The 23914-nt window shown below is 40.5% G+C and overlaps 3 protein-coding genes across 21 annotated transcripts in view; 1 reads left to right on the top strand and 2 right to left on the bottom strand.

Moving 5' to 3' along the window:
* LOC131109286 (protein phosphatase 1 regulatory subunit 1B-like) lies at positions 1–16406 on the top strand. 5 transcript variants are annotated; one of them, XM_058061122.1, is made up of 6 exons: positions 1–183; positions 3700–3865; positions 12532–12612; positions 12689–12758; positions 15223–15321; positions 15389–15636. In XM_058061122.1, exons 1-6 carry the CDS (start codon positions 140–142, stop codon positions 15490–15492), a joined length of 564 nt encoding a protein of 187 aa, XP_057917105.1. In that variant the 5' UTR covers positions 1–139; the 3' UTR covers positions 15493–15636. The 5 variants fall into 5 exon arrangements, with proteins under 5 accessions (XP_057917105.1, XP_057917106.1, XP_057917102.1 ...); XM_058061123.1 differs by having other exon boundaries at positions 15262–15321; XM_058061119.1 differs by having other exon boundaries at positions 15223–16406.
* LOC131109285 (neurogenic differentiation factor 2-like) lies at positions 1174–7296 on the bottom strand. 2 transcript variants are annotated; one of them, XM_058061117.1, is made up of 3 exons: positions 7137–7296; positions 3958–4252; positions 1174–2554 (listed from the first exon to the last, which is right to left on the bottom strand). In XM_058061117.1, the coding sequence occupies exons 2-3, from the start codon at positions 4091–4093 to the stop codon at positions 1506–1508; spliced, it is 1185 nt and encodes a 394-aa protein (XP_057917100.1). In that variant the 5' UTR covers positions 4094–4252; positions 7137–7296; the 3' UTR covers positions 1174–1505. The 2 variants fall into 2 exon arrangements, with proteins under 2 accessions (XP_057917100.1, XP_057917101.1); XM_058061118.1 differs by lacking the exon at positions 7137–7296 and having other exon boundaries at positions 3861–3996.
* Positions 14811–23914, bottom strand: part of LOC131109290 (phenylethanolamine N-methyltransferase-like) — a 27408-nt gene continuing 18304 nt past the window's right edge. For all 14 annotated transcript variants that reach the window (XM_058061129.1, XM_058061130.1, XM_058061135.1 and 11 more), the window contains 4 exons: positions 18791–20960; positions 17017–17227; positions 16458–16916; positions 14811–16378 (listed from right to left, as the gene is read on the bottom strand). In XM_058061129.1, the coding sequence (XP_057917112.1) occupies positions 16478–16916; positions 17017–17227; positions 18791–18962 (822 nt within the window). In that variant the 5' untranslated portion in view covers positions 18963–20960 and the 3' untranslated portion in view covers positions 14811–16378; positions 16458–16477. The remainder of the gene's footprint in view (positions 16379–16457; positions 16917–17016; positions 17228–18790; positions 20961–23914) is intronic.

Consider the following 23914-nt stretch of genomic DNA (forward strand, 5'->3'; position numbering starts at 1 on the left):
CCCGGAAGTCCTGGTGAATGACACAGCATTATAACAATATTGTGGGTCACCACGATGCTTTATTAGCTATTTATTAATATTTTTGTCGATTTGAATAGCCCGTCTTACTATAGCGTGTCAGTTTATGTACCAAATGTAAATGTTTTGCACGTCTAATTACCTTGTCTGCAAACACAACGACAGGTAAGACTCGAATCTTAAAAATAATCATTACGTTTGATTTTACTGGTAAAATCCACCATATAAAGTCTATGAATGTTTTTATTATGTGTGTTTTTCAACTAATCAGTAATGTAATGTGGAAAAACTGGACGTTTTTAGCTAGCTAATTATGTCTTAAATATCCATATTGTTTTCTTATACTGTACGTTTCAATGGCACACGTGACTTCCGTTTTGTTCATGTCAATTTTAGCTTTTTTTGAACATTAAATAAATTGTTAACATGTTTAAAATATGACTAAGAATATCATGTAATAATGTAATATAAAAACGGCACGTCTATTTTTTAACTGGTAATTCAAATTTCATCTCAAATTTACCCTTTGGAGCTAAAATAGGAACATTTAATAAATGTCAGTGTTTCTATGGGACATTTTGGCCCCTACGGACCACCACAGTTAACATATGGGACCACAGGCAGTGGTCCTCCAGTGTCTGCATGCTTCCATTCTTATATTGATCGGAGATATCAGCATTAATGTCATCTGGTCTCACAGTGAGGAATATTATTATTATTATAATGAGTAAGTGTACATTATAGTTATACTGTACCGGTTTGTATGATTATAATTTGTATTTTTAATGTACTTATACACTTGAAAGAGAGGCCTGGGTGGGTTGCTTGTGTATTAAAACACGCAGATATCGTTATTTCAAAATAAAATTAGCCAATGGATATATTGTATTCACAATTAAGCATATCAAATGCAATAATAAAAGTATTTTTACACAGATAAATAATTTACTTGGCAAAATGACAAATATGTATTTAAAAAAATATATAAATACGCTCAACAGTAGTAAAATAATTCAAATGTTTTTTTTAACCTGGCCAACACTACAATAATTGAAGGTTTTATAGACTCAAACCTATTAAAAATATGATCAAAAATAATAACGTATTGAAATGACCCTCAACATAATTATAATTTTTTGTTAAATTTCTTTATTGGTTTTAGACAATGACAATAATCCTTTTGACACTTTTTAATCTTTAAAAAGTTTATATTTCTTAGTAAATTGCAATTAAATATTTTGGTGGTTGCTAAATTTAATTTATTAAAAATAATCATATTTACGAGGAACCTTTTTTTGGAGAGTGAGTGCAATGCTGGATCATATCAGACAATTCTAAAACATCTTTGTGTTTTATTCGTGTATTTAGTCATATTACATGTGTTGTCGGTATTTTGTACACACAATACTGCACAATGCACAAACAGTATAGGAGCAGTAATCAGATTACAGGAGAACATTTGAAGGAAGTTCATGTAAGGATTGTCATTAGTTGTGGAAAAAGGCGCCCAGGTCCTCGTAGGGGCCCTCCTGGAAGGGGGGAATGTTCTCCCGGGTTCCCGAGGGGCCAAACGTCAAACCTCGACCGGATCTGGAACCGCTGAGTCCGGAGTAATGCATGGAGTAGTGATAGTTCCGTTCCACGTCGCACTCCTGTTGCTTCCCGGCCACGCAGCCCGGCCCCGCGGGGCTGTGCTGACCCTCGTAGTCCGGGCTGATGTAGTCCGGGGACGTTGCTCCGGCGGGGTACGCCGCTTCGTAGCCGGTGCTGTAAGAGTGTGGTCGCAGGTTGGTGCCGGCGCCTTGGTAGCCGGGGCTGGACAGACGGCACCGGTAGGAGGAATAGGGGTGCACGGAGAAAGGGGATCCCGGCATGTGGAAACGCGCAGAGTCCGGCTCGGTGAGGAAGTTGCGGCTGTTCAGCTGCAGGCACCCGGCCACCAGGTTGGTGGTGGGCTGGGAGAGGCCTTTGCACAGCATCTGGACGTAGCTCACCACGTCGGGGCGCTTCCCGTTGCGGAGGATCTCCCCCAGGGCCAGGATGTAGTTCTTAGCCAGGCGTAGGGTCTCGATTTTGGACAGTTTCTGGGTCTTTGAGTAGCAAGGGACCACCTTGCGGAGGTTGTCCAGGGCAGAGTTCAGGTCGTGCATGCGCGTCCGCTCCCGAGCGTTCGCCTTGATTCTGCGCACCCGGGAGCGCTCCACCCGGGCCGGGCTCATCTTGCGCTTCTTTGGGCCGCGCTTCTTGGGCTTGTCCCCGCCCCCCTCGTCCCCGTCCTCGCCCTGTTCTTCCTCCGCGTCCTCCTCTTCCTCCTCCTCCTCCTCATCTTCATCGTCGTCGTCGCCTGCCATCTCGGACTCGGCTCGACTGCTGCCCCCCCGCGGCTCGTCCATCTCGTCCTCCCCTGCCAGGTGGCCAGACTCCACCTTGACCTTGCAGTCCACGCTGTCTTTGTCCTCGGTCCAGTCCGCCGCGAGCCTCTGAACGTCCGGCAGAACCTCACTGAACAGACGGCTCAACATTGTTCCGAGTCCACCTGCAAAGAGAGGCAAGGCGGCCCAATGGAGGCTTTTTTATTCACTTTGTCCTTTGGAATGTCTGGGAAAAATGAGGATGATGATGATGGTGGTGGATGAAACTTCCAGCAAATTATTGGGTACACCTGGAATCTGATGACATGGAGCTGCAAAAATCCGCATAATGCTCACTTTTGATGCATTTGTTGAACATTATTTTGGTAATGTCAGTAAAAAAAAAAAAGTGGTATTTTTGGTACAACTGCTTGAATGAGGGGTGTCCAAAGTGTGGCCCAGGGGCCTACTGCGGCATTCAGTTCATTTCTGATTGGCCAGTGACACATACAGGTACTTACAATTCTAAAAAAGCTGATTTTTTAAAAAATATATATATTTTACATACTACATGTATTAGCATATTGGATTATTTTATTCTAATATAAAATACATGTTTAAATTTAAATGCTGTAACAGTTTGATCAGTTTCTGTACGTCCTGTGCCGGAGCGCCGGCAGGTCCCTCATGATGGATGTTTAGGGTGCTGTCCAATAGATTAGTCTGTCGCCCACAGCCACACAAATGGACCACATGACACAGAAAGGAAGCCAAAAATTAAACGAGGGGGGAAATTCATACAATTTATAGCAGGGGCGTCCAAAGTGAGACCCTGTGAGCTTTTTTAAAAAAAAATATTGTTATTATTGGCCCATGGCACATTGTAGAAAGAAAATGAAACAAATAGGTTTTTTTTAATTACCTGTTTTAGAATTTAAAAAAAAAAAATAATAATAATCCCAAAAAACCTCAAGGTTATTTTTGTGATTTAGAAGGATGGAACGAGGCTTGGCTTGAATTGGCAAACAAATCAACTGACATCATTTCATTTAAATTAAATTAATATCAAAACAACTCTCAGAAGAGAAGCTCTCCGGTGTGCACCCGACCCCCCCCCCCCATACCCCATCCCACGCACGCCTAATATTATAAGCATAAAGTAATTAATGCCAGCATATATTTTGTCAATTATCCTGCATGTATCCCTGAGGAGAGTTCAATCCCCACGGCCATGCTGTTATACACACACACACACACACACACATACGTATGTACACACAGTATTTCTGTATTTAATGGATAAATTCTGCTTTTTTTCCTCTCCATGCAGTGTGCATGCGTCCGTGAACGACAACAACAAAATGTGGAGTAATGAGGAGTCGAGATGGAGAGCTCCAAAGAGGAGTGACGTGTTGAGCGGAGAGAAACGGCTAATATATCGCCGACGGTGGCATTGCAACAAAGAAACTTGGATGAGATTTGGAAGCCTACCTCAGGTTTGTTTACACCATCTCTCTCCGGGTGCGGCGCCGATGCGTTGTGCGAGAGGCGGATTTGCCGTGTGTGTGTGTGTTCCGCTCGCACCTACCTTCACTCCCTCTCCTCTTCCCTCCTCCTCCTCCTTCTCCTCCTCTGCGGCCACCCTGCCTCTGTCTGCAGCCCCAGACGCGTGGAGGGAGGACTGCACGGGTGAGTTGCATCGCAGGCTGTGATGCCAGGCCCATATGGCTGGCACGTCATTGGCAAGAGCCATCACATGAGAGCCGGTGATTGACATGCGGCCGCATTCACAGAGACTGGCTTTCCCCCTGGGGTGGGTGGGGTGGTGGTGGTGGCGGCGGTGGTGGTGGGGGAGAGAAGAACTCGCCATCTGTCACCAGGAGCTGAAAGAGGAAAAATGAAGTGAGCGGTAAATGACAAACACACACAGAAAAATGGACTGCTTATGTTATGTTATGAGTAAAAAAAATGGCATGGATCTCATAGGGAAGGGTTAGAGTTCTTACTAGAAATAATCCTAACACAGAATAATCCCATGGTCATCACATTTAAAGCATGCAAATGAGAGGATGATGTAATCCGTACAGTACTACTGGACATAATTGCAGTGTTATAGTATTCCACTGCGTCATATTTACAGCTGTCTAATATTGCGGTTAGTATGTTTATGGCTATAATATCACAGTATCGTAGTTTAAAGGTTTTGGGGGGAATTTTGATGCATCATTTTGACCCAACATCCACAATGCTCATAAGATAAACACATACAGTATATCTTTCTCAATTTGTTTTTGCCTTCTAAAGATACTAAAGCAGCTAAAAAATGCACGTAATGGGGGAAACAGGTTCATCCTATAAAGCAGGGGTCTCAAACACTAGGACACTAGTTTGAGGCCCCCGCCTTGATATGAAAGTTTAATGTTAGTGCGCCCCGCGCAAGTTTGATATGGATGCTGTATGGTATCATGTACCCAGAAAAAATTATTACTTTTTATTAATGTTCATGTTAAAGGTTAAATAACTGTTAATAGTTATCCTCCCTATCCGTGTGGAAGTGGTAAGTTTTTGGCTATTTAAGTTTAAAGGAAATAACTTGAAGGCTACCGTTTAGGTCGCTAGCTCTCTAGTTTGCGAGTTAGCATGTGTCTCAAGACCCTGCAGTTGCGCAATATGTTGTAAATAAAAAGAGTATAAATGTGACTATAGTCGTGTTTGGTCATGTCTACAGGGCTCTAATAATGCTTTGTTCATTTTAATGTGAAAAAAATAATTTGTCTACCCACCAACTATATGTGGTTTCTTAAGTTTTTTATTATTTGCCGTTTTATTATTATTATTATTATATTTATTTATTACTAATTGATTTTCATTATTAGAGCCCTGTAGACATGACAAAACACGACTATAGTCACATTTATACTTTTATTTACAACATCTTGCGCAACTGCAGCGTCTTGAGACACATGCTAACTCGCAAACTAGAGAGCTAGCGACCTAAACGGTAGCCTTCAAGTTATTTCCTTTCAACTTAAATAGCCAAAAACTAACCACTTCCACACTGATAAGGAGGATAACTATTAACAGTTATTTAACCTTTTAACATGAACATTAATCAAACGTAATAATTTTTTCTGGGTACATGATACCATACAGCATCCATATCAAACTTGCACGGGCCGCACTAACATAAAATTTTCATATCAAGGCGGGGGCCTCAAACTAGTGTCCTGCGGGCCACATTTGGCCCGCGGGTCACGTGTTTGAGACCCCTGCTGTAGTGTAATAGAGTATAGATATTTAAGCATGTAGTACTGCACTGCATCAAAGTAAGGTAACCAAACGTCTCATAATTATGTAATACAAATTAATTAACACCATATTTGTTCAGTTGGTACTTCTCCGAAATGAGATTTTAAGATGATGAATACGCCGTTTAAATGAAAAATTATTGACAATATTATTCAATTCGGATCCCATGACAGGAAGAGGAAACACGCACAATAAGGCGGCCGTCATAAAGCTGGGATGTCAGGGTGCAATTGCCTAAACGAGTCAATTGAACCTAGCTAAAGCAGCCTGCCCTTTTGCGCTTCGCAACTTGCCAAGCCTGGCATGGCTGCCTTTGGGTGAGCTGGCTGAGGCCTAAAGTGGCACAGGCACAGATTTTGCAGAGACAAGAGGGAGAGGAATGCCAAATAGACACAGAAGGAATCATTTACACAAAGGACAGGTTGATGTTTACATTGCGGCAATTAATTCTGTCATTGCACACGTACTATATGCCACTGCGGAATTACACTATCCACAATTACATCTTTATATGTTACAGTATGCTAGCGCCTCTCAAAATGATACATTTTTATATACGTGTGTATAGGAATGTTTTTGGAATGCAATGAGATATTATCAGTACAGTCTATAGGATATAAATGGAATATATAAACAGCGGAAAAAGTGGTTAGCACACAGGCCTCACAGCTAGGAGACCCGAGTTCAATTCCACCCTCGGCCATCTCTGTGTGGAGTTTGCATTTTCTCCCCATGCATGCGTGGGTTTTCTCCCACATTCCAAAAACATGCTAGGTTAATTAGCGACTCCAAATTGTCCATAGGTATGAATGTGAGTGTGAATGGTTGTTTGTCTATATGTGCCCTGTGATTGGCTGGCCACCAGTCCAGGGTGTACCCCGCCTCTCGCCCCAAGACAGCTGGGATAGGCTCCAGCACCCTCGTGATGATAAGCAATATAAAAATTAATGAATGCACCCATGTGTTAGATGATTTTTTTCATGAGGTTTACACAGTTTATGATTTAGTGTTGGGTGACATCTAGTGGTGATAAAAAGTTAGTGCAGCTTAATATAAAACCTGCCTTGACATGGTGGCTAACAGTGACCTCTAGTGGTGTATTGAAGCATGACAAACCTTCCCGTCAAGTACTGTTAACTTTTTATTTTATATTTAGAGTCTCGGTTGCTTCCATATGAAATTATTATAATAGTCAAAAGCAATAAATTAATCTTGCAATAAATAACAGTGCATGATAGCTAGCATCAACAAACAAAACTTCAAGTGCATTCTAGTGCATGAAGTGAAACTATTGCTCAAAAGATGGGCTTTAATGCCTCAGACCACAATAAGTTTGTGGTATAATTGAAACCACAAGTTTTATTCCATGGAACATTCAGAACAGGCTTGATATTAAAAGCTAACTGGTAAAAACACCGCTAATTACAAAACAGTTAGCAATAGGATACAAACACTCACCAATTCCGTAGTTCTATCAAAGCACCTGCTCCTTTCAATATGGCGTCGTGCTGGTAAACGACCCTTATACTCCGACAACGCATATGCATTACGTTTCAGACTTTTAGATACCGAAATGACGACGTCAGACACTTCAACACACCTGCAAAAACTTTTTGGGTAATTTTCCCCCACGCATGCGCCTAACCACACCGGTGTCTAATCTCTTCCGGATAATGTACCGCACTGATTGGTGGCGCACCATCACGTGGCTTGGTGACATCCTGTCACATGAACCGGTGACGTTGCAAAAGCCGTGACGTCACACGAACAGGTAATATAATCCAACAATAATAACAATAATAAAACAATAACAACCATAATAATAATAATAATAATAAACTGTTAGTTTAATCTGGGTTACATATACAAGGAAACGAAATGTCCGAGTATTGAACGATAGATATTATAGCTAGCTATATAGCTATAGCTATCAATACAATACAATAGCTATTGGAAGATAGCTAGCTCGATTTTACGATACGATACTGTGTAGTTTATATTGATTTAGGACAAGTGTGGAGACGAATGCTGTGTGCTTGTGTTTACTTTTCATTGTGAAGCCGACCCCCATTTGAAATACTATTGAGAAACAGATATCTATTTATTTATCTGTACTGTACAGGCAGATCTCCAATCTAAAAGCCGCGAAATACAACAAAATGGAGAGCAACAGAGAGCACAAAATCATATTCATAAGAATCAAACTGCATGTTAAGTCATCCATGTTATAATGACAGGTCTGCATTAATACCGAAAGTCCTCCCTGCCTCCCCCAGACCACAATAGATTACTGAGATTCCCACACAGCTGTACACAGCTTCCCCCGGGTCCTAAAGTCCGACAGTTACAATGCAGCTGATGCATCTCATTTGTGGGTGTACAGTATATCGCGATATTTCCGGCAACAACTGAGAGAATCATAATCCTCAGCACGTCCGTGAAAGCCTGTGGATGTGGGAGTGTGAGTGGGACTGACCAGTCCTGTGAGGGATTTTTATATCGGGGTGTTTACAAGTAGGTACAGTATATATAGTCACAGGCTGGACTTGACGGTTGAGCGTTGCCATGGAGCCCATTCTACCTGCAGTGACTGACACAGTGGAGCCGGAGTCAGACATGAATGATGATGCGAAAAGGAAGATCCAGTTCTCAGTGCCTTCAGCAGTACCAACACAGCTGGATCCACGACAGGTGGAACTGGTGAGAATTATGCATTGAGTTGCTTGTGTGTGTGTGAAATGGATACCATGGAAACCATGGCTATTCAACTTATTTGTCTGGTGAAACAGCAGAAAAAATATGTTTATGCTTGTCAAAGATCCTTTATATGACAGGAGCGCTCTGCTGTTTAAAAAATCCACTGCAAAAAAAGACGAGCGCTTTGTTTTTTGCAAGTACCTAGTCAAAGATCCTCTGTATAACAGGAGCACGTTGCTGTTTAAGGAACTACTGCAAAAGCACATCAAAGATCCCCAATATGACAAGGTCACTCTGTTATTTTTAAGAACCTATATTGCCAAAATCCTGCTCAAAGATCCTTTATATAACAGGAGCGCTCTGCTGTTTTTAAGAAACGTACCACAAAACATGCTAGTCAAAGGTCCCCTATTTGGCTGGTGTTCCCATAAACTTCCAGCAGAGTAAAGTCAGCATACAAACACAACTATGGTGCCTTCAAGGACTGTTAAACAAAGTGGGATGGATCACCACTCATGAAAATGTAATAAAACAAAACAAATGTTTCAATGGTTGGCACGTACACCGGGTGTTGTGGACCCCCAGAGCAGAGACAGGCGGGGTACACCCTGGACTGGTAGTCAGCCAATCACAGGGCACATATAGACAAACAACCATTCACACTCACATTCATACCTATGGACAATTTGGAGTCGCTAATTAACCTAGCATGTTTTTGGAATGTGGGAGGAAACCGGAGTACCCGGAGAAAACCCACGCATGCACGGGGAGAACATGCAAACTCCACACAGAGATGGCTGAGAGTGGAATTGAACTCGGGTCTCGTAGCTGTGAGGCCTGTGTGCTAACCACTTGTCCTCCGTGCAGCCAACAAGTAACAAATGAGGGAATATGGCGCCTCAACTATAAATTAAAATTAAAATTAAAATTAAAATTAAAATTAAAATTAAAATTAAAATTAAAATTAAAATTAAAATTAAAATTAAAATTAAAATTAAAATTAGGCCCTGAGAGGTAAATTAAAATTAAAATTAAAATTAGGCCCTGAGAGGTAAATTAAAATTAAAATTCAAAAATAAAATAAATAAAAATAAATAAAAATAAAAATAAAAATAAAAATAAAAATAAAAATAAAAATAAAAATAAAAATAAAAATAAAAATACAAATACAAATAAAAATAAAAATAAAAATAAAAATAAAAATAAAAATAAAAATAAAAATAAAAATAAAAATAAAAATAAAAATAAAAATGTGGTTACAGCGCAACTAAATTGGCCCTGAGAGGTAAATGCACATTTCCTATTCTAAACAACAGAGGGGATAACAAGATTATTATTTTTTTTAAATCATCCCGGTGACTTTTCATAGAATTTGCCTGAAAATGGACTGGCACAATAACCATTAAAATAATCAAATAATCAAAATTAACAGCTTTGTACTGGTATGTACATTAAATCTTGACTACTTTTTGTACACTGGAAATGTATTGCTCCAACACTAATATTAGTACATATAGTATTTATAGTACTTTTAGTATGGCACTATCGTCCCATGAACTTTGAGTAAACCTTTAGGTTATTATCAAAGAATCATCAGCCAACTTTTTTACCCTTTTTTTAGCCCTTCTCCACTCAACTCCACTCAACTCAACTGACACAGTTACATAACACGAGTAGCAGGACTTTGCAGAACTCGTCTTTTCATGCGTTGGCAGCGGGCTACGGACAGCTCTGGGATTAAGCTGCGGTTTTGTGCATCTTTTAAAAAGCGATGAGACACAAAATAAAGTGGAGGAGCAGTCACGATGCATAAAGCTGTTTGTGATATGAAAAAAAAAATGAGATTATGAGCAGACACGAGGTAAAATAGAGGTCATCTTGGAAGGAGTTATGTAAATTTAATCAGCTCCTGTAGACTACTGGTCAACTAGCACCGCCCGTTTTAGTCATTTTTAAGAAAAAAAAACAACACTAAATCTTAATGATGCTTCCAGATAATCTCAATGGAGGCAAGATTGCTTGTTTCTTCCCTGTGGAGGATTTGGCAGTTTGCTTTTATTCCAGCACAAAAACATCACTAACAGAAAAAAAATAGAAATATACTCAATCTTTTCATTTTAACTCTGCATACTAAATAAGTACAACTCCAACATCCCAGGGCACCAGAAGCGTAGAACCGCCCACATTTCAAGCCCACGCTTGTCACTGGGATTGGCTGATCAGCTCCCATATAGCATCCATTATTTCCATAGTTACAAAACAGATCCATCAACTGCATATTTCCCGCTATTTCCTATATGGTATACTAATACAATGAGGGCAAAGGTCAAACAGAAACATTTACTGTCATGTTCTAGTATAGTCGTGACCTCTAGATGCGGAAACGGGAACTCGGTGCAGGTGAAAAGCAATCAAAAGCAGAGCAGATAAAGGAAACTTTAACATGTGTTAGAAAACTAGGCAGAACCAAACAGGAAGTGGTGGCAAAATAAGAGCATGATAAACAGAACTAAGACTCATTCATTCATTTTCTATTGCTTATCATCACAAGGGTCGCGTGGGGTGCTGGAGCCTATCCCAGCTGTCTTCTTCGGGCGAGAGGCGGGGTACATTCTGTACTGGTGGCCAGCCAATCACAGGGCACATATAGACAAACAACCATTCACACTCACATTCATACCTATGGACAATTTGGAGTCGCTAATTAACCTAGCATGTTTTTGGAATGTGGGAGGAAACCGGAGTACCCGGAAAAAAACCCACGAATGCACGGGGAGAACATGCAAACTCGGGATTGAACTTGGGATAAATAAGACATCCCTCACATTTAAGCATGGATTTACTCGCCATTATTGACAAAATAGCTGGAATCACAAGTCAGCATGGTGATGGTAATGTCATGGTCTGGGGCTGCATGAGTGCCGTTGGCACCGGGGAGCTGCGGTTCACTGAGGGAAAACATGAATTCCAACATGTACTATGGGTTCAGGTGTGGAGGAGACGACCAACTTCAGCTTCATCATGAAAGGACTTGATCAATGAACCACAGCTCTTCAGTCCTGGTAGCACTCGTGCAACCACCGGACCATGACGGTACCACGACTATGGGAACGAAACTTCACAATGTCAAAGTACGTGTTGGAATTCTTTTTTTCCCTCAATGAACCACAGCTCTTCAGTCCTGGTAGCACTCGTGCAGCCACCCGACCAAGACGGTACCATTACTATGGGAATGAAACTTCACAACGCTACAATACATGTTGGAACTCACAGTTCCCCTCAATGAACCACAGCTCTTCAGTCCTGGTAGCACTCGTGCAACCACCGGACCAAGACTGTACCACGATTATGGGAATGAAACTTCACAATGTCAAAGTACATGTTGGAATTCTTGTTTTCCCCTCAATGAACCACAGCTCTTCAGTCCTGGCAGCACTCGTGCAGCCACCGGACCAAGACGGTACCACGACTATGGGAACAAAATTTCACAATGTCAAAGTACATGTTGGAATTCTTGTTTTCCCTCATTGAACCACTGCTCTTCAGTCCTGGCAGCACTCGTGCAGCCACCGAACCAAGACGGTACCACGACTATGGGAACAAAACTTCACAATGTCAAAGTACATGTTGGAATTCTTGAATTTCCCTCAATGAACCACAGCTCTTCAGTCCTGGTAGCACTCGTGCAGCCACCGAACCAAGACAGTACCACGACTATGGGAACGAAACTTCACAATGTCAAAGTACATGTTGGAATTCTTGTTTTCCCTCAATGAACCACAGCTCTTCAGTCCTGGTAGCACTCGTGCAGCCACCGAACCAAGACGGTACCACGACTATGGGAACGAAACTTCACAATGTCAAAGTACATGTTGGAATTCTTGTTTTCCCTCAATGAACCACAGCTCCATACTGCTGGTAGCACTCATGCAGCTCATGGAGCAAATTTTCACAACGTCACAGTACATGCGTACGGTGTAGTGGATGTAAAAAAAGATAATCCATGGATTGCGCTGATTGGTGGAAAAGCAGAGGGGCGGAGCATCTACAAAGAAAAACAGTACACAATACAAAATATTGGATGTGCACCTTTTTCCAGATCTGCAGCAATAAAATAGTGAATAAAAGTGCTAAAGTTGTCTCCACTTGTGTTTAGATTCGACGTCGGAGGCCGACGCCCGCCACTCTTTTTAGACTGACCGACCATCCATCGCCGGAGGAGGACGGCGGGTCTCAGGTGAACTTAAAAAAAAAAAACTTTAATACCGAGCAAGTTCAGAAAAAAATGACATATGTGTTTATGTTTGCTGTAGTGGGTTCTGGGAGAAAACGGCGCACTCAAATCCAAAATGGTGACCCCGTACCAGCCGCCATCACTCAAAGGTTAGTGTGCTCAGGACCCCGCCTGCCTGCCTGCCTGCCTGCCTGCTCCACATTTGTGTTGTACTTGTGTAACAATTTTGGAGACGTGTACAAAACTGGCATGTGGTCTATCCAAAAATGCATATTGTGTGTGTGTGTATATTGTGTGTGTGTGTGTGTGTGTGTGTGTGTGTGTGTGTGCGATTAGAAGCAGAGACAGCTGTGAGTCTGTTCTGGATCATCCTGGATTATGGGATAGACACACAGCTGCAACATGGACCTGCAGCGTCACACACTCTGAACCATAATGACATACACAAAATCATATTCAACTCAGGTATTAATATTACACCGGAAAATGTGAATTATTTTAATACCATCGGTGGGGACATGAAATATTTTTTATCTTGCTGTGTAAAAATTAATAGCTCTTAACATTATATATTTTTGTTTGTAAAATATTTTTTCAATTTTATTTTGATATTTATAAAATCATATTAAAATCATATTAAACTCAGGTATTAATATTACACCGGAAAATGTGAATTATTTTAATACCATCGGTGGGGACATGAAATATTTTTTATCTCGCTGTGGAAAAATTAATAGCTCTTAACATTATATATTTTTGTTTGTAAAATATTTTTTTAATTTATTTTGATATATATAAAATCATATTAAAATCATATTAAACTCAGGTATTAATATTACACCGGAAAATTTGAATTATTTCCCGCTGATAATGCATTTTAATACCATCGGTAGGGACATGAAATATTTTTTATCTTGCTGTGGAAAAATTAATAGCTCTTAACATTATATATTTTTGTTTGTAAAATATTTTTTCAAATTTATTTTGATATATTTAAAATCATATTAAAATCATATTAAACTCAGGTATTAATATTACACCGGAAAATTTGAATTATTTCCCGCTGATAATGCATTTTAATACCATCAATGGGGACATAAAATATTTTTTATCTTGCTGTGTAAAAATTAATAGCTCTTCACATTATATATTTTTGTTTGTAAAATATTTTTTTAATTTATTTTGATATATATAAAATCATATTAAAATCATATTAAACTCAGGTATTAATATTACACCGGAAAATGTGAATTATTTCCCGCTGATAATGCATTTTAATACCATCAATGGGGACATAAAATATTTTTTATCTTGCTGTGTAAAAATTAATAGCTCTTAACATTATATATTTTTGTTTGTAAAATATTTTTTCAAATTTATTTGATATATATATATATTTTTTGTTTTAAATTTTATTTTAATATTCTTATTTTTTATCTGCTTTTGCAATGATTAGCTAATGATGACAACACAAAAACTCACCAAAGACATGCGACGACATGTAGCTAGCAGCTACATACCATAGCCAGCACACAAAGCTGTATCGTTCCTCCAGTATCTGCACCTATTCGTCTATATTTCTTTGGATTTCGTGGTTCCTGTGAAAACAATCTGTTTTAATGTATTCCACCCACGGCCCGCCTTCGGGCAACGCCCACTCCGCTGTGGTTGGTCACACTATCGAGAACTTAAAAGGAGTTCCGCTTTGTGCCGCTAGCTACAAACGATATAGGAGTTGATAATTAACGGCGATTTATCTTTTAAAAATGTCCGAATCCGATCCGGAAGTAGAGACTCGGCAGTCGGAAGTTTGTAAAGAAAAGAGTTTACTTCAAGATGTATCTGAATGGTAAGTAGCATTAGCATTTTTAGCATTTTAGCAATTTCTACAGCATCGGTCACCGAATGTTGACACAAATTGTGGTGAGAAACGACTATTAGCAACCCCGCTCCATGTATGCTAGCGCTTTTTCTCTATGACTTACGCAAAATAAACACATTTAGGACACTGATAAATTGTTAGCTACTAGCTTGCTCAGTTGTTAGCTTGCCGTTGACAGATTCAAATTGATTTCTTAAGCTAGTAGCGAATCAGGAACTCCAACCACTTGTTCCTGATGGATGCTTTTTAGGGGAAGGCGGAGGAGGCAGAGCTTGGAGGAGGGCAAACTACTTATCTGCTGACAGATATACGCCCATATAAGGACATCCGCCTCTCTGTGACATCACAAATGGGCAGTTTTACCACGCCTTTTGAAACTGAGCGTTTTGAGCCGTACCAAATTTTTTTCAAGGCTCACTTCCAAATGCGAAAATTTAATTATCTGAAACTTTGGCATCGTTTAACACGAGAATACAACATTTTATTACATTTATAGGTCAAAAAAGTGGAAAAAACATAACATAATAATCCCTTGAAGAAGAAAACTACTAATCAACAGTAACCTTTTAGTTTTCAGTATGTGGAAAAATTTGTAGTGGATACTGATGTGTTGTTATGTGTTCCCGGGGGCCACAAATGGCCCCCTGGACTGGCCTTAGAACATTCCCTGACCTACAGGAACTGGACATGCAATACAAGGAACCGAGCCTATACTTCATTTTGCATTTCAGCTGTGCAGAGAATGGCTCAAGCGCACCTGTCCTCCATAGACATGACCTCGGTGGACCAGGATGACCCACCTTCCGGAGAGGACGACGGTACAGAAAACGGTACAGAAAATACATTTTTCATATTTATCCTCTTAATTACTTCATTAAATATGATATGTCTTGGTAGATCGGAGAATAAAAAACAAGTCTTTGGAGTCTTTGAGTCCGGCAAAGGTCAGCTGGCATCAGGGAAAAACGGAGGATGCCAACGTGAAAGACGAAGGACAATGACGTGGTCGTTTGTGTGTGTGTGTGTGTGTGTGCATGGTTGTGATGTAAATACGACAAGGGCCAGCAATTGTATAAAGAACAAAGTGCACTACAGTGTACGTATTGTAAATGATGGTGAATGTAATGCTTTTAATGTGTATACTATGTGTCATTTGTCTCTATATAATATATTTACATATATGCCATATAAGTATGGTGCCATTCTTTCAAAAAGTTACTTTAATAGAATATTTTTGTCCAAAATGAGGCCCTGGGGGCCATTTGTGGCTCTTGGTTTTTGGCTTTTTTTACTGATATATTTTAATATATCCATTTTTTTCTACATTACATTGGAAATATTTTATGAAAAATACATATATCCTAGTACCTCTGAGGGTACTTGAAATTTAAACAAATAATAAATATAATTTTGTAAGTTGACCCCCCCTACAAAGTTATGAAGAGTAGATAACTTTAATGGTAGGTTTATTGTAACTAATATGGATACATTTGCATCAAAAAACATATATTTAATACAACCCCAAAATATGGCAAACAAAGCTTAATATATTAATGTAAAGAAACAAAAAAAAAGTAAAAAGGCATATGCCTGAAAAAAATTAATAAGGTATGTGACACCTGATATAGTATCATTTTTCAATAAATATTTTTTAATGTTATTTTTTATTTTTAAACAAATTACAATATACTGTAATATTATTAATATGTGTGTAATATATTATTTATATATTTAATGTACTCTGGACTAAATAAAAATTATATTAGGATTTATTTTTAAAGCCTTATCTGTGATCAAGTGGATGTGCTGTAATGGCGTCGTTCAGACAGCAGGGGGAGCTGTTTATCCACGTTCAAACACCAGCTGCCGTCTCCCGTCCTTGTCCATCTAAAAAGGCATGAAAATGGATTAAAAAAAGGGACATATTTAAGTAAAATGTCACCTTCTGTGAGTGTTTTTTTTTTACTTTTATACACGAGTCCACTGTTAGTCCTTCCTCGCCTTGGCAAAAAACACCCCGGTGACATCATCCACCCCCACTCTCATGTCCTGAGGCAGAGTGTACACCTCCAGCCTGATAAGGGTGTAACCGCTCTCCTTCAAACTGGCACACACCTCCGCTTCATCCAGAGGGACCACAGGGATTTTCACTCCGGGTCCCCCAAAATAGAAGCTCTCCCCCAGGGCACCGATGAGCAGGAGATGGCCGCCCGGACGTAGCAGCTTCTGAATGTGGCCCAGAGCCTTAGTGAAGGCGGCCAAGTTGGGGCTCACGCTTTCCAGGCAGAAGCAGGACACCAGGCAGTCGGCCCCGGCAGGTGGGAGGACGTGAGGTTCCAGAGGTTGGGGACGGTGCACGTCGACGGGGAGAATGTCGGTGATGGCCTGGCGCAGCTTTGCGGCCTTCTCTGCCCATTCTGAAGGCCTGAGATATCAATCAGTGATGTAATATAAGAAATACATTTTTATCAGATAAAAATTGTGTTGGGGGGTGATGGTGGTGGGGGGGCGGGGACATTAAGTACCGTCGACCCTCCAGCTTGCACACATGCTGCAGGTAAGGCGTCCAGTCCAGGCCGCAGCCTTCCTCGCCTTGCAGCCAGCGCCTCAGCTCCTTGCGGTTGACCTCCAGGAAGTCTGTGAGGACCACTTGGTTGAAGACCTCGCAGCCGCTCAGCACCTGGTACAGGGTGGGACCCGATCCGATGTCCACCAGCAGCTTGCCACCCACATCACCTTCAACACAAAAAAATTCCCGTGGACATGTCTTAGGGTCTGATTTAAGCAAGGGTTAAATGTCATTTAAAAGTAATTAGCTTGCCAATTAAAGCTCTCTGTCTGTCCCCTCTTATATGAAGTTCTATCCATGTCATGTGGTTGACTGTGAATAGTTTTTGTTTGTCCAACTTTTAAATGAATCTAAACCAAGCGCTCACAGGAAGATGTTGCTGTTGTCTTTTATTGTCTCTTTTTGTTCTCTGGTCTTTGTCCGTCCCCTCTTAAATAAGGCAAAACCAAGCAATAGCAGTTTTTGTTGTGGTTTTTTGTTCTCTTTTCTTTTTCTGTCTAGCCACAGGATCTCCAAGCAGCTCCTAGAAGGTGTCATATTTGTTGTTGTTTTTTTTCTGTCCCCTCTTAAATAAAGCTAAGCCAAGCACTAGCAGTTTTTTGTCGTCATTTTTAGTTCTCTACTTTTTTTCTGTCTCACCACAGGTTCTCCAACCAGATTGTAGTAGGTGTCATTTTGCCGGTTCTCTTTCTGTCCCCTCTTAAATAAGCTAAGCAAAGCACTAGCAGTTTTTTGTTGTCATTTTTAGTTCTCTACTTTTTTCTGTCTCACTACAGGTTCTCCAACGAGCTCGTAGAAGGTGTAATCTTGACCGTTTCTCTTTCTGTCCCCTCTTAAATAAAGGTAAGCCAAGCACTAGCAGTTTTTTGTTGTCGTTTTTTGTTCTCTACTCTTTTTCTGTCAAGCCACGGGTTCTCCAACCAGCTTGTAGAAGGTGTCATTTTGCTGTTTTTCTTTCTGTCCCCTCTTAAATAAAGCTAAGCCAAGCACTAGCAGTTTTTTTGTCGTCATTTTTTTTGTTCTCTACTCTTTTTCTGTCTAGCCACAGGATCTTCAAGCAGGTTGCAGAAGGTGTCATCTTTGCTGTTTCTCTTTCTGTCCCCTCTTAAATAAAGTAAAACTAAGCACTAGCAGTCTTTTGTCATAGTTTTTTGTTCTCTCTTCTTTTTCTGTCTAGCCACAGGTTCTCCAACCAGCTCTTAGAAAGTGTAATCTTTAACGTTTCTCTTTCTGTCCCCTCTTAAATAAAGGTAAGCCAAGCACTAGCAGTTTTTTGTTCTCTATTCTTTTTCTGTCTCACCACAGGTTCTCCAACCAGCTCGTAGAAGGTGTCATCTTTGCCGTTTTTCTTTCTGTCCCGTCTTAAATAACGCTAAGTCAAGCACTAGCAGTTTTTTGTTGTTACTTTTTGTTCTCTAGTCTTCTTCTGTCTAGCCACAGGTTCTCCAACCAGCTCGTAAAAGGTGTCATCTTTGCAATTTCTCTTTCTGTCCCCTCTTAAATAAAGTTAAGCCAAGCAGTAGCAGTTTTTTGTCATTGTTTTTTTTCTCCCTCTTTTTCTGTCTCACCACAGGTTCTCCAAGCAGCTCCTCGGCAGAGATTAGCATTGCTGCTTTCTCTGTCTGTCCCCTCTCAAACTTTTCTTTACATCGCTATGTTACAGCATTACCGCCAATAGTGTTGTCTATGATACATGATTTTGGCCTCTTGTGTTTTCTGGTCCCGCTTACCTTCTGTGAAGGCTCGATGCAAGCACGCCAGTTTCCACGGCACAATACTGTCCTTCCTGTCAAAGTCAGCCCGTGGCGGAGTGTAATTGTACTGCAGGTACGCCACCGGGTCAAAGTGCTGGTAGCAGGCGGCCATGGCTGCCACTCCGTTTTCTGTAGTCTTCTCTTCCATTGTCTCTCTTCAGTTGGCCTCCAAGCTTCCAGGTGCATCGCTGTCCTTTTGGAGACTCCTTATATAGTCAGATGCGCGGGTGCGCCTGCATGCTGGTTTGGGCTATGGTGTCCTGATTGCTTTCTTTCTCTGCCCTCAAGTGCTGATGCCATAAGATTAGAGGGCTTTTAGCTAACACTAATGGACTACTCGTTGCTGTTCAGGTCTCTGCAGGTCCCTATCTTCATGATCCATACAGGTTTGCCTTTGCCTGTCCACACGAACACATCCTTCTCCAAGACCACTAGCTTGTTTATACTGGACCGGAGTATGGGGAAGAACATGGAAACTCCACAGAGATGGCCGAGGGTGGAATTGAACCCTGGTCTCCTAGCTGTGTGGCCTGCGCGCTCACTCATTAAGTTTCAAAATTTCATAAATTAATTAATTGATCGCTGTCTTGTGGTTTACTATAGCCTATTATTAGTCTACCTATGGACAATTTGGAGTCGCTAATTAACCTAGCATGTTTTTGGAATGTGGGAGGAAACCGGAGTACCCGAAAAAAAAACCCATGCATGCACGGGGAGAACATGCAAACTCCACACAGAGAGTGGACTCGAACTCGGGTCTCCTAGCTGTGAGGCCTGAACGCAAACCACTTCTCCACCGTGCAGCCATGTTTTCCACAATTCATTCAATCATTAATTTTCTTACGCTTTTTCCTCACAAGGGTGGCGAGGGTGATGGAGCCTATCCCAGCTGTCTTCTTTAGGCGAGAGGCGGGGTACACCCTGGACTGGTGGCCAGCCAATCACAGAGCACATATAGACAAACAACCATTCACACTCACATTCATACCTATGGACAATTTGGAGTCGCTAATTAACCTAGCATGTTTTTGGAATGTGGGAGGAAACCGGAGTACGGGGAAGAACATGGAAATTCCACACAGAGATGGCCGAGGGTGGAATTGAACCCTGGTCTCCTAGCTGTGTGGCCTGCGCGCTCACTCATTAAGTTAGAAAATTTCATAAATTAATTAATTGATCGCTGTCTTGTGGTTTACTATAGCCTATTATTAGTCTACATATGGACAATTTGGAGTCGCTAATTAACCTAGCATGTTTTTGGAATGTGGGAGGAAACCGGAGTACCCGAAAAAAAACCCATGCATGCACGGGGAGAACATGCAAACTCCACACAGAGATACCCGAGGATGGAATTGAACCCTGGTCTCCTAGCTGTGAGGTCTGCGTGCTAACCACTCGACCACCGTGCCGCCCCTCTATAGTATTGTCCCTTAATAAAATATATAAAATAAAATATAAAAATGTTTTTATGTGAGGCGTTTAAATTGTTAACATATTGAGGGGAGCGGTTTGATTCCATCTCACACCAACCGGCATGGAACCGAAATAACTGCAGACACACAACTATGTAAACACGGGCACTAATCCTCTTGTCCACCCTCGCTGGCCGATTCTCATACGGTCGCATTCTGACAAGGCGGACGCGCCGACGCAGAAGTAAGTTTTACTCACTTGTGTTACTTTTTCATTGCTGTGCTTTACCATTGTTGTTAAATTAGATTAACTAAGATTAACTACTGATGGTTTGGATTTAAAGAAGTAGTTCTTGACAGAGGCGCTAAGAATGAATCGTGTTGGTGGAGCGGAATTGGACTGCAGCGTTATGGAGGAGGACTGGGAGAGCGGACAGAGATACTCGGCTCACTGGCACAGTCTCGGCGTGTGTCGCCCGCAAAGGTTAGCGACCACTTCCTGTTTTTTGGATTAACGCATCATAATCCAATGCTTGTGTTGTGTACCAGGTCCACATCAACCGAGTTAGAGTACTCGGAGAAATATTTGCAAGCCAAACGCCTCCTCCGACGCTTCCTTAGTCAGAGATTACCAGAGTCCACCACAATGGTCCATCAGGAGGTCCAGGAGGGGTTGTTTAGTCCAGAGTCTTGTGTTGGAACCGAAGACCACCATGAAGATGTCAACAAGGTTCCTTGGTAGAAACATTTGATTAGTGTTTGCTATTATAATTGAACTGTTTGTTATGCATATTAACTAATTTAGTTTTCAAAAGTGTTTCATATTAATAAATCCACATATCAAATCAAATAATGCTAGCCAAACAAATATAAATGTGTTTTTGGCAGTAGGTTACATCCTAAAATAGCTTTAACCTGTTTGTTTTGTGCTTTTAATTTGAAAATATAAATAGTTCCTCCAAGTAATTTCCTCCATAGTAATTTTTTTTGGCGTTTTCATAATTTTTTTGCCATGTTAAGGCGGCAAAATTAATGAAAAATTTTGAAGCAGCAAAATCGGAGCAGGAGGGGATAGAGAAGAAGAGAAAACTGAGACGGTAGTGCGCAGACAAGAGGCCACAACAATAACAGAACATAAACAAACAACAGGAATACATCATAATGTCTATAATAGCCATAAAGTCGATCATAGAAATAACAATCTAATATAAATAAACAGGAAATGCAACAAAAATATGGAAAAAAAACAAAGGCAATATAGAAAAAGCAATAACAAAATGGAATTTGTTTATATTGTTTATTATTGTTAAGAGACATGTACTTTTTTTCTCTTCTTCTCTATCCCCTCCTGCTCCAAATTGGCTGCTTCAAATTTTGCCGCCATAACATGGCTGTTTTCCAACTACAAAATGATGAATATTGGAAAAGCAACGAGCAAACTGTCAGGGGATTCCTCCGTTTGTGGTAGTTTGACGACAACATGGCAACTTTCCACAGCGTTTCAGCTGCTGCTGCTTACGCTAACGCTAGGAATAGACGGCGAGTGAATCCAATCAGTGGTCCAGACTCTTTGTTTTGTCAGCTGGCCTTGAAAAAAAGCCCAACATAACACCTTTAACCTCTGATGACTTATAAAATACATAAGTCAGATTCCCCCCCCCCCCCTTGTATAGTGGTATAGGCTTACTATCCACTCATAATAACCTTGAAGCGATTTCTAAATGGTTTCTAAAATGATAAGGATCCCCAAAACCCCTTCAAGATGATCATGGACCTTGCTAAGGACACTGAAGGTGATGGTGAAGTACTGCATGTCTCTTGTCAATAATAAACAATAATATACAAATTCAATTTTGTCATTGTTGTTTCCTATATTGCCTTTGTTTTTTTCCATATTGTTGTTTTGCATTTCCTGTTTTGTTATATTAGATTGTTATTTATGGCTATCATAGACATTTGCTGTTGTTATTGTTATTGTCGTGGCCTCTTGTCTGCGCACTACGCTCTCAGTATTGTTTTCTCTTCTTTTCTATCCCCTCCTGCTCGAATTCGGCTGCTTCAAATTTGCATAACAATAAATATCATTCATTCATTTTCTACCGCTTATAATATTACAAGAGCCTATCCCAGCTGTCTTTGGGCGAGAGGCGGGGTACACCCTGGACTGGTGGCCAGCCAATCACAGGGCACATATAGTCAAACAACCATTCACACTCACATTCATACCTATGGACAATTTGGAGTCGCTAATTAACCTAGCATCATAACAAAACATGCTAGGTTAATTGGCCGGGTGCTGGAGCCTATCCCAGCTGACTTCAGATGAGTGGCAGCACACACCCTGGACTGGTGGCCAGCCAATCACAGGGCACATATAGACAAACAACCATTCACACTCACATTCATACCTATGGACAAATTGGAGTCGACAATTAACCAAAGATCATAAAAAAACATGCTAGGTTAATTGGCTGGGTGCTGGAGCCTATCCCAGCTGACTTTAGACGAGAGGCGGCGTACACCCTGGACTGGTGGCCAGCCAATCACAGGGCACATATAGTCAAACAACCATTCACACTCACATTCATACCTATGGACAATTTGGAGTCGCTAATTAACCTAGCATGTTTTTGGAATGTGGGAGGAAACCGGAGTACCCGGAGAAAACCCACGCATGTAAACTCCACACAGAGATGGTTGAGTTTGGAATTGAACTCGGGTCTGTTGGAGTTTAGATCCCCGATACCAGCAGGACCTATGCAGGACCCCAGACCGTGACGCTACCCTCACCATGCTCCACTGTAGACCTACAGTAATGATCCTTTACCTTTCAGGGTACAAGAACTTGTAAACAAGAACGGTAAACACAGTGAGATTGTATTAGTGTCCGGGTACGAGTGAGATACACACAGATAAAACACAAAGAGGATCACAGAGGCACAGATAAACAAGGAAAAGAGTGGACTACAGATAAAACAGGGCTGAAATAATGGAATAACGTGCATTCAGGTCCGTGCCAATTTAGTTATGTCAGGTCCTGAGGGCCCTCGGGAGTCCAGTGTCAGTAGTCAAATCTGCTTTGGGCGATGCTTTTATTTTGGTCACAGTGGGAAAGTGTAGCAGGAGAAAACTTTAACTCAGTCGGGAGTTTTTGTGGGGTTTTTTTGGCACAAAAACGTGAAACTAATCGATACGTACGCAAGGAAGGAGATGCACGAAATATAAACATTAAAAATGACAACATTACATATCAAATCATATCAAATATAATAGCCTTCTATTGGGTGTGTTTACATCTATTAATGCATCTGAGTGACAGAACGTTATTGTAACAAATGTAATAGTTTTAGTTTGTAATGTCACACAAATGGCAAAATATCATACTAGCAATAATATTATAATCATTATTATTAATTATCAATTCAAATTGTTGTGTATATATATATATATATATATTATTTATAATATAATTTAATTATTGATTGAGATAATATTATTGTACATTGGTAGTAGTTTTAGTTTGTAATGTCACACAAATGACAAAATATCATACTAGCAATAATATTATAATCATCATTTTTAATTATCCATTCAAATTGTTGTATATATATTTTGTACTGTGTCAATAAATCAATAAACAAATAATTTAATTATTGATTGAGATAATATTATTGTACATTGGTAGTAG

Source organism: Doryrhamphus excisus, chromosome 22 (genome assembly GCF_030265055.1).
Source record: "Doryrhamphus excisus isolate RoL2022-K1 chromosome 22, RoL_Dexc_1.0, whole genome shotgun sequence".
Lineage (NCBI taxonomy): Eukaryota > Metazoa > Chordata > Actinopteri > Syngnathiformes > Syngnathidae > Doryrhamphus > Doryrhamphus excisus.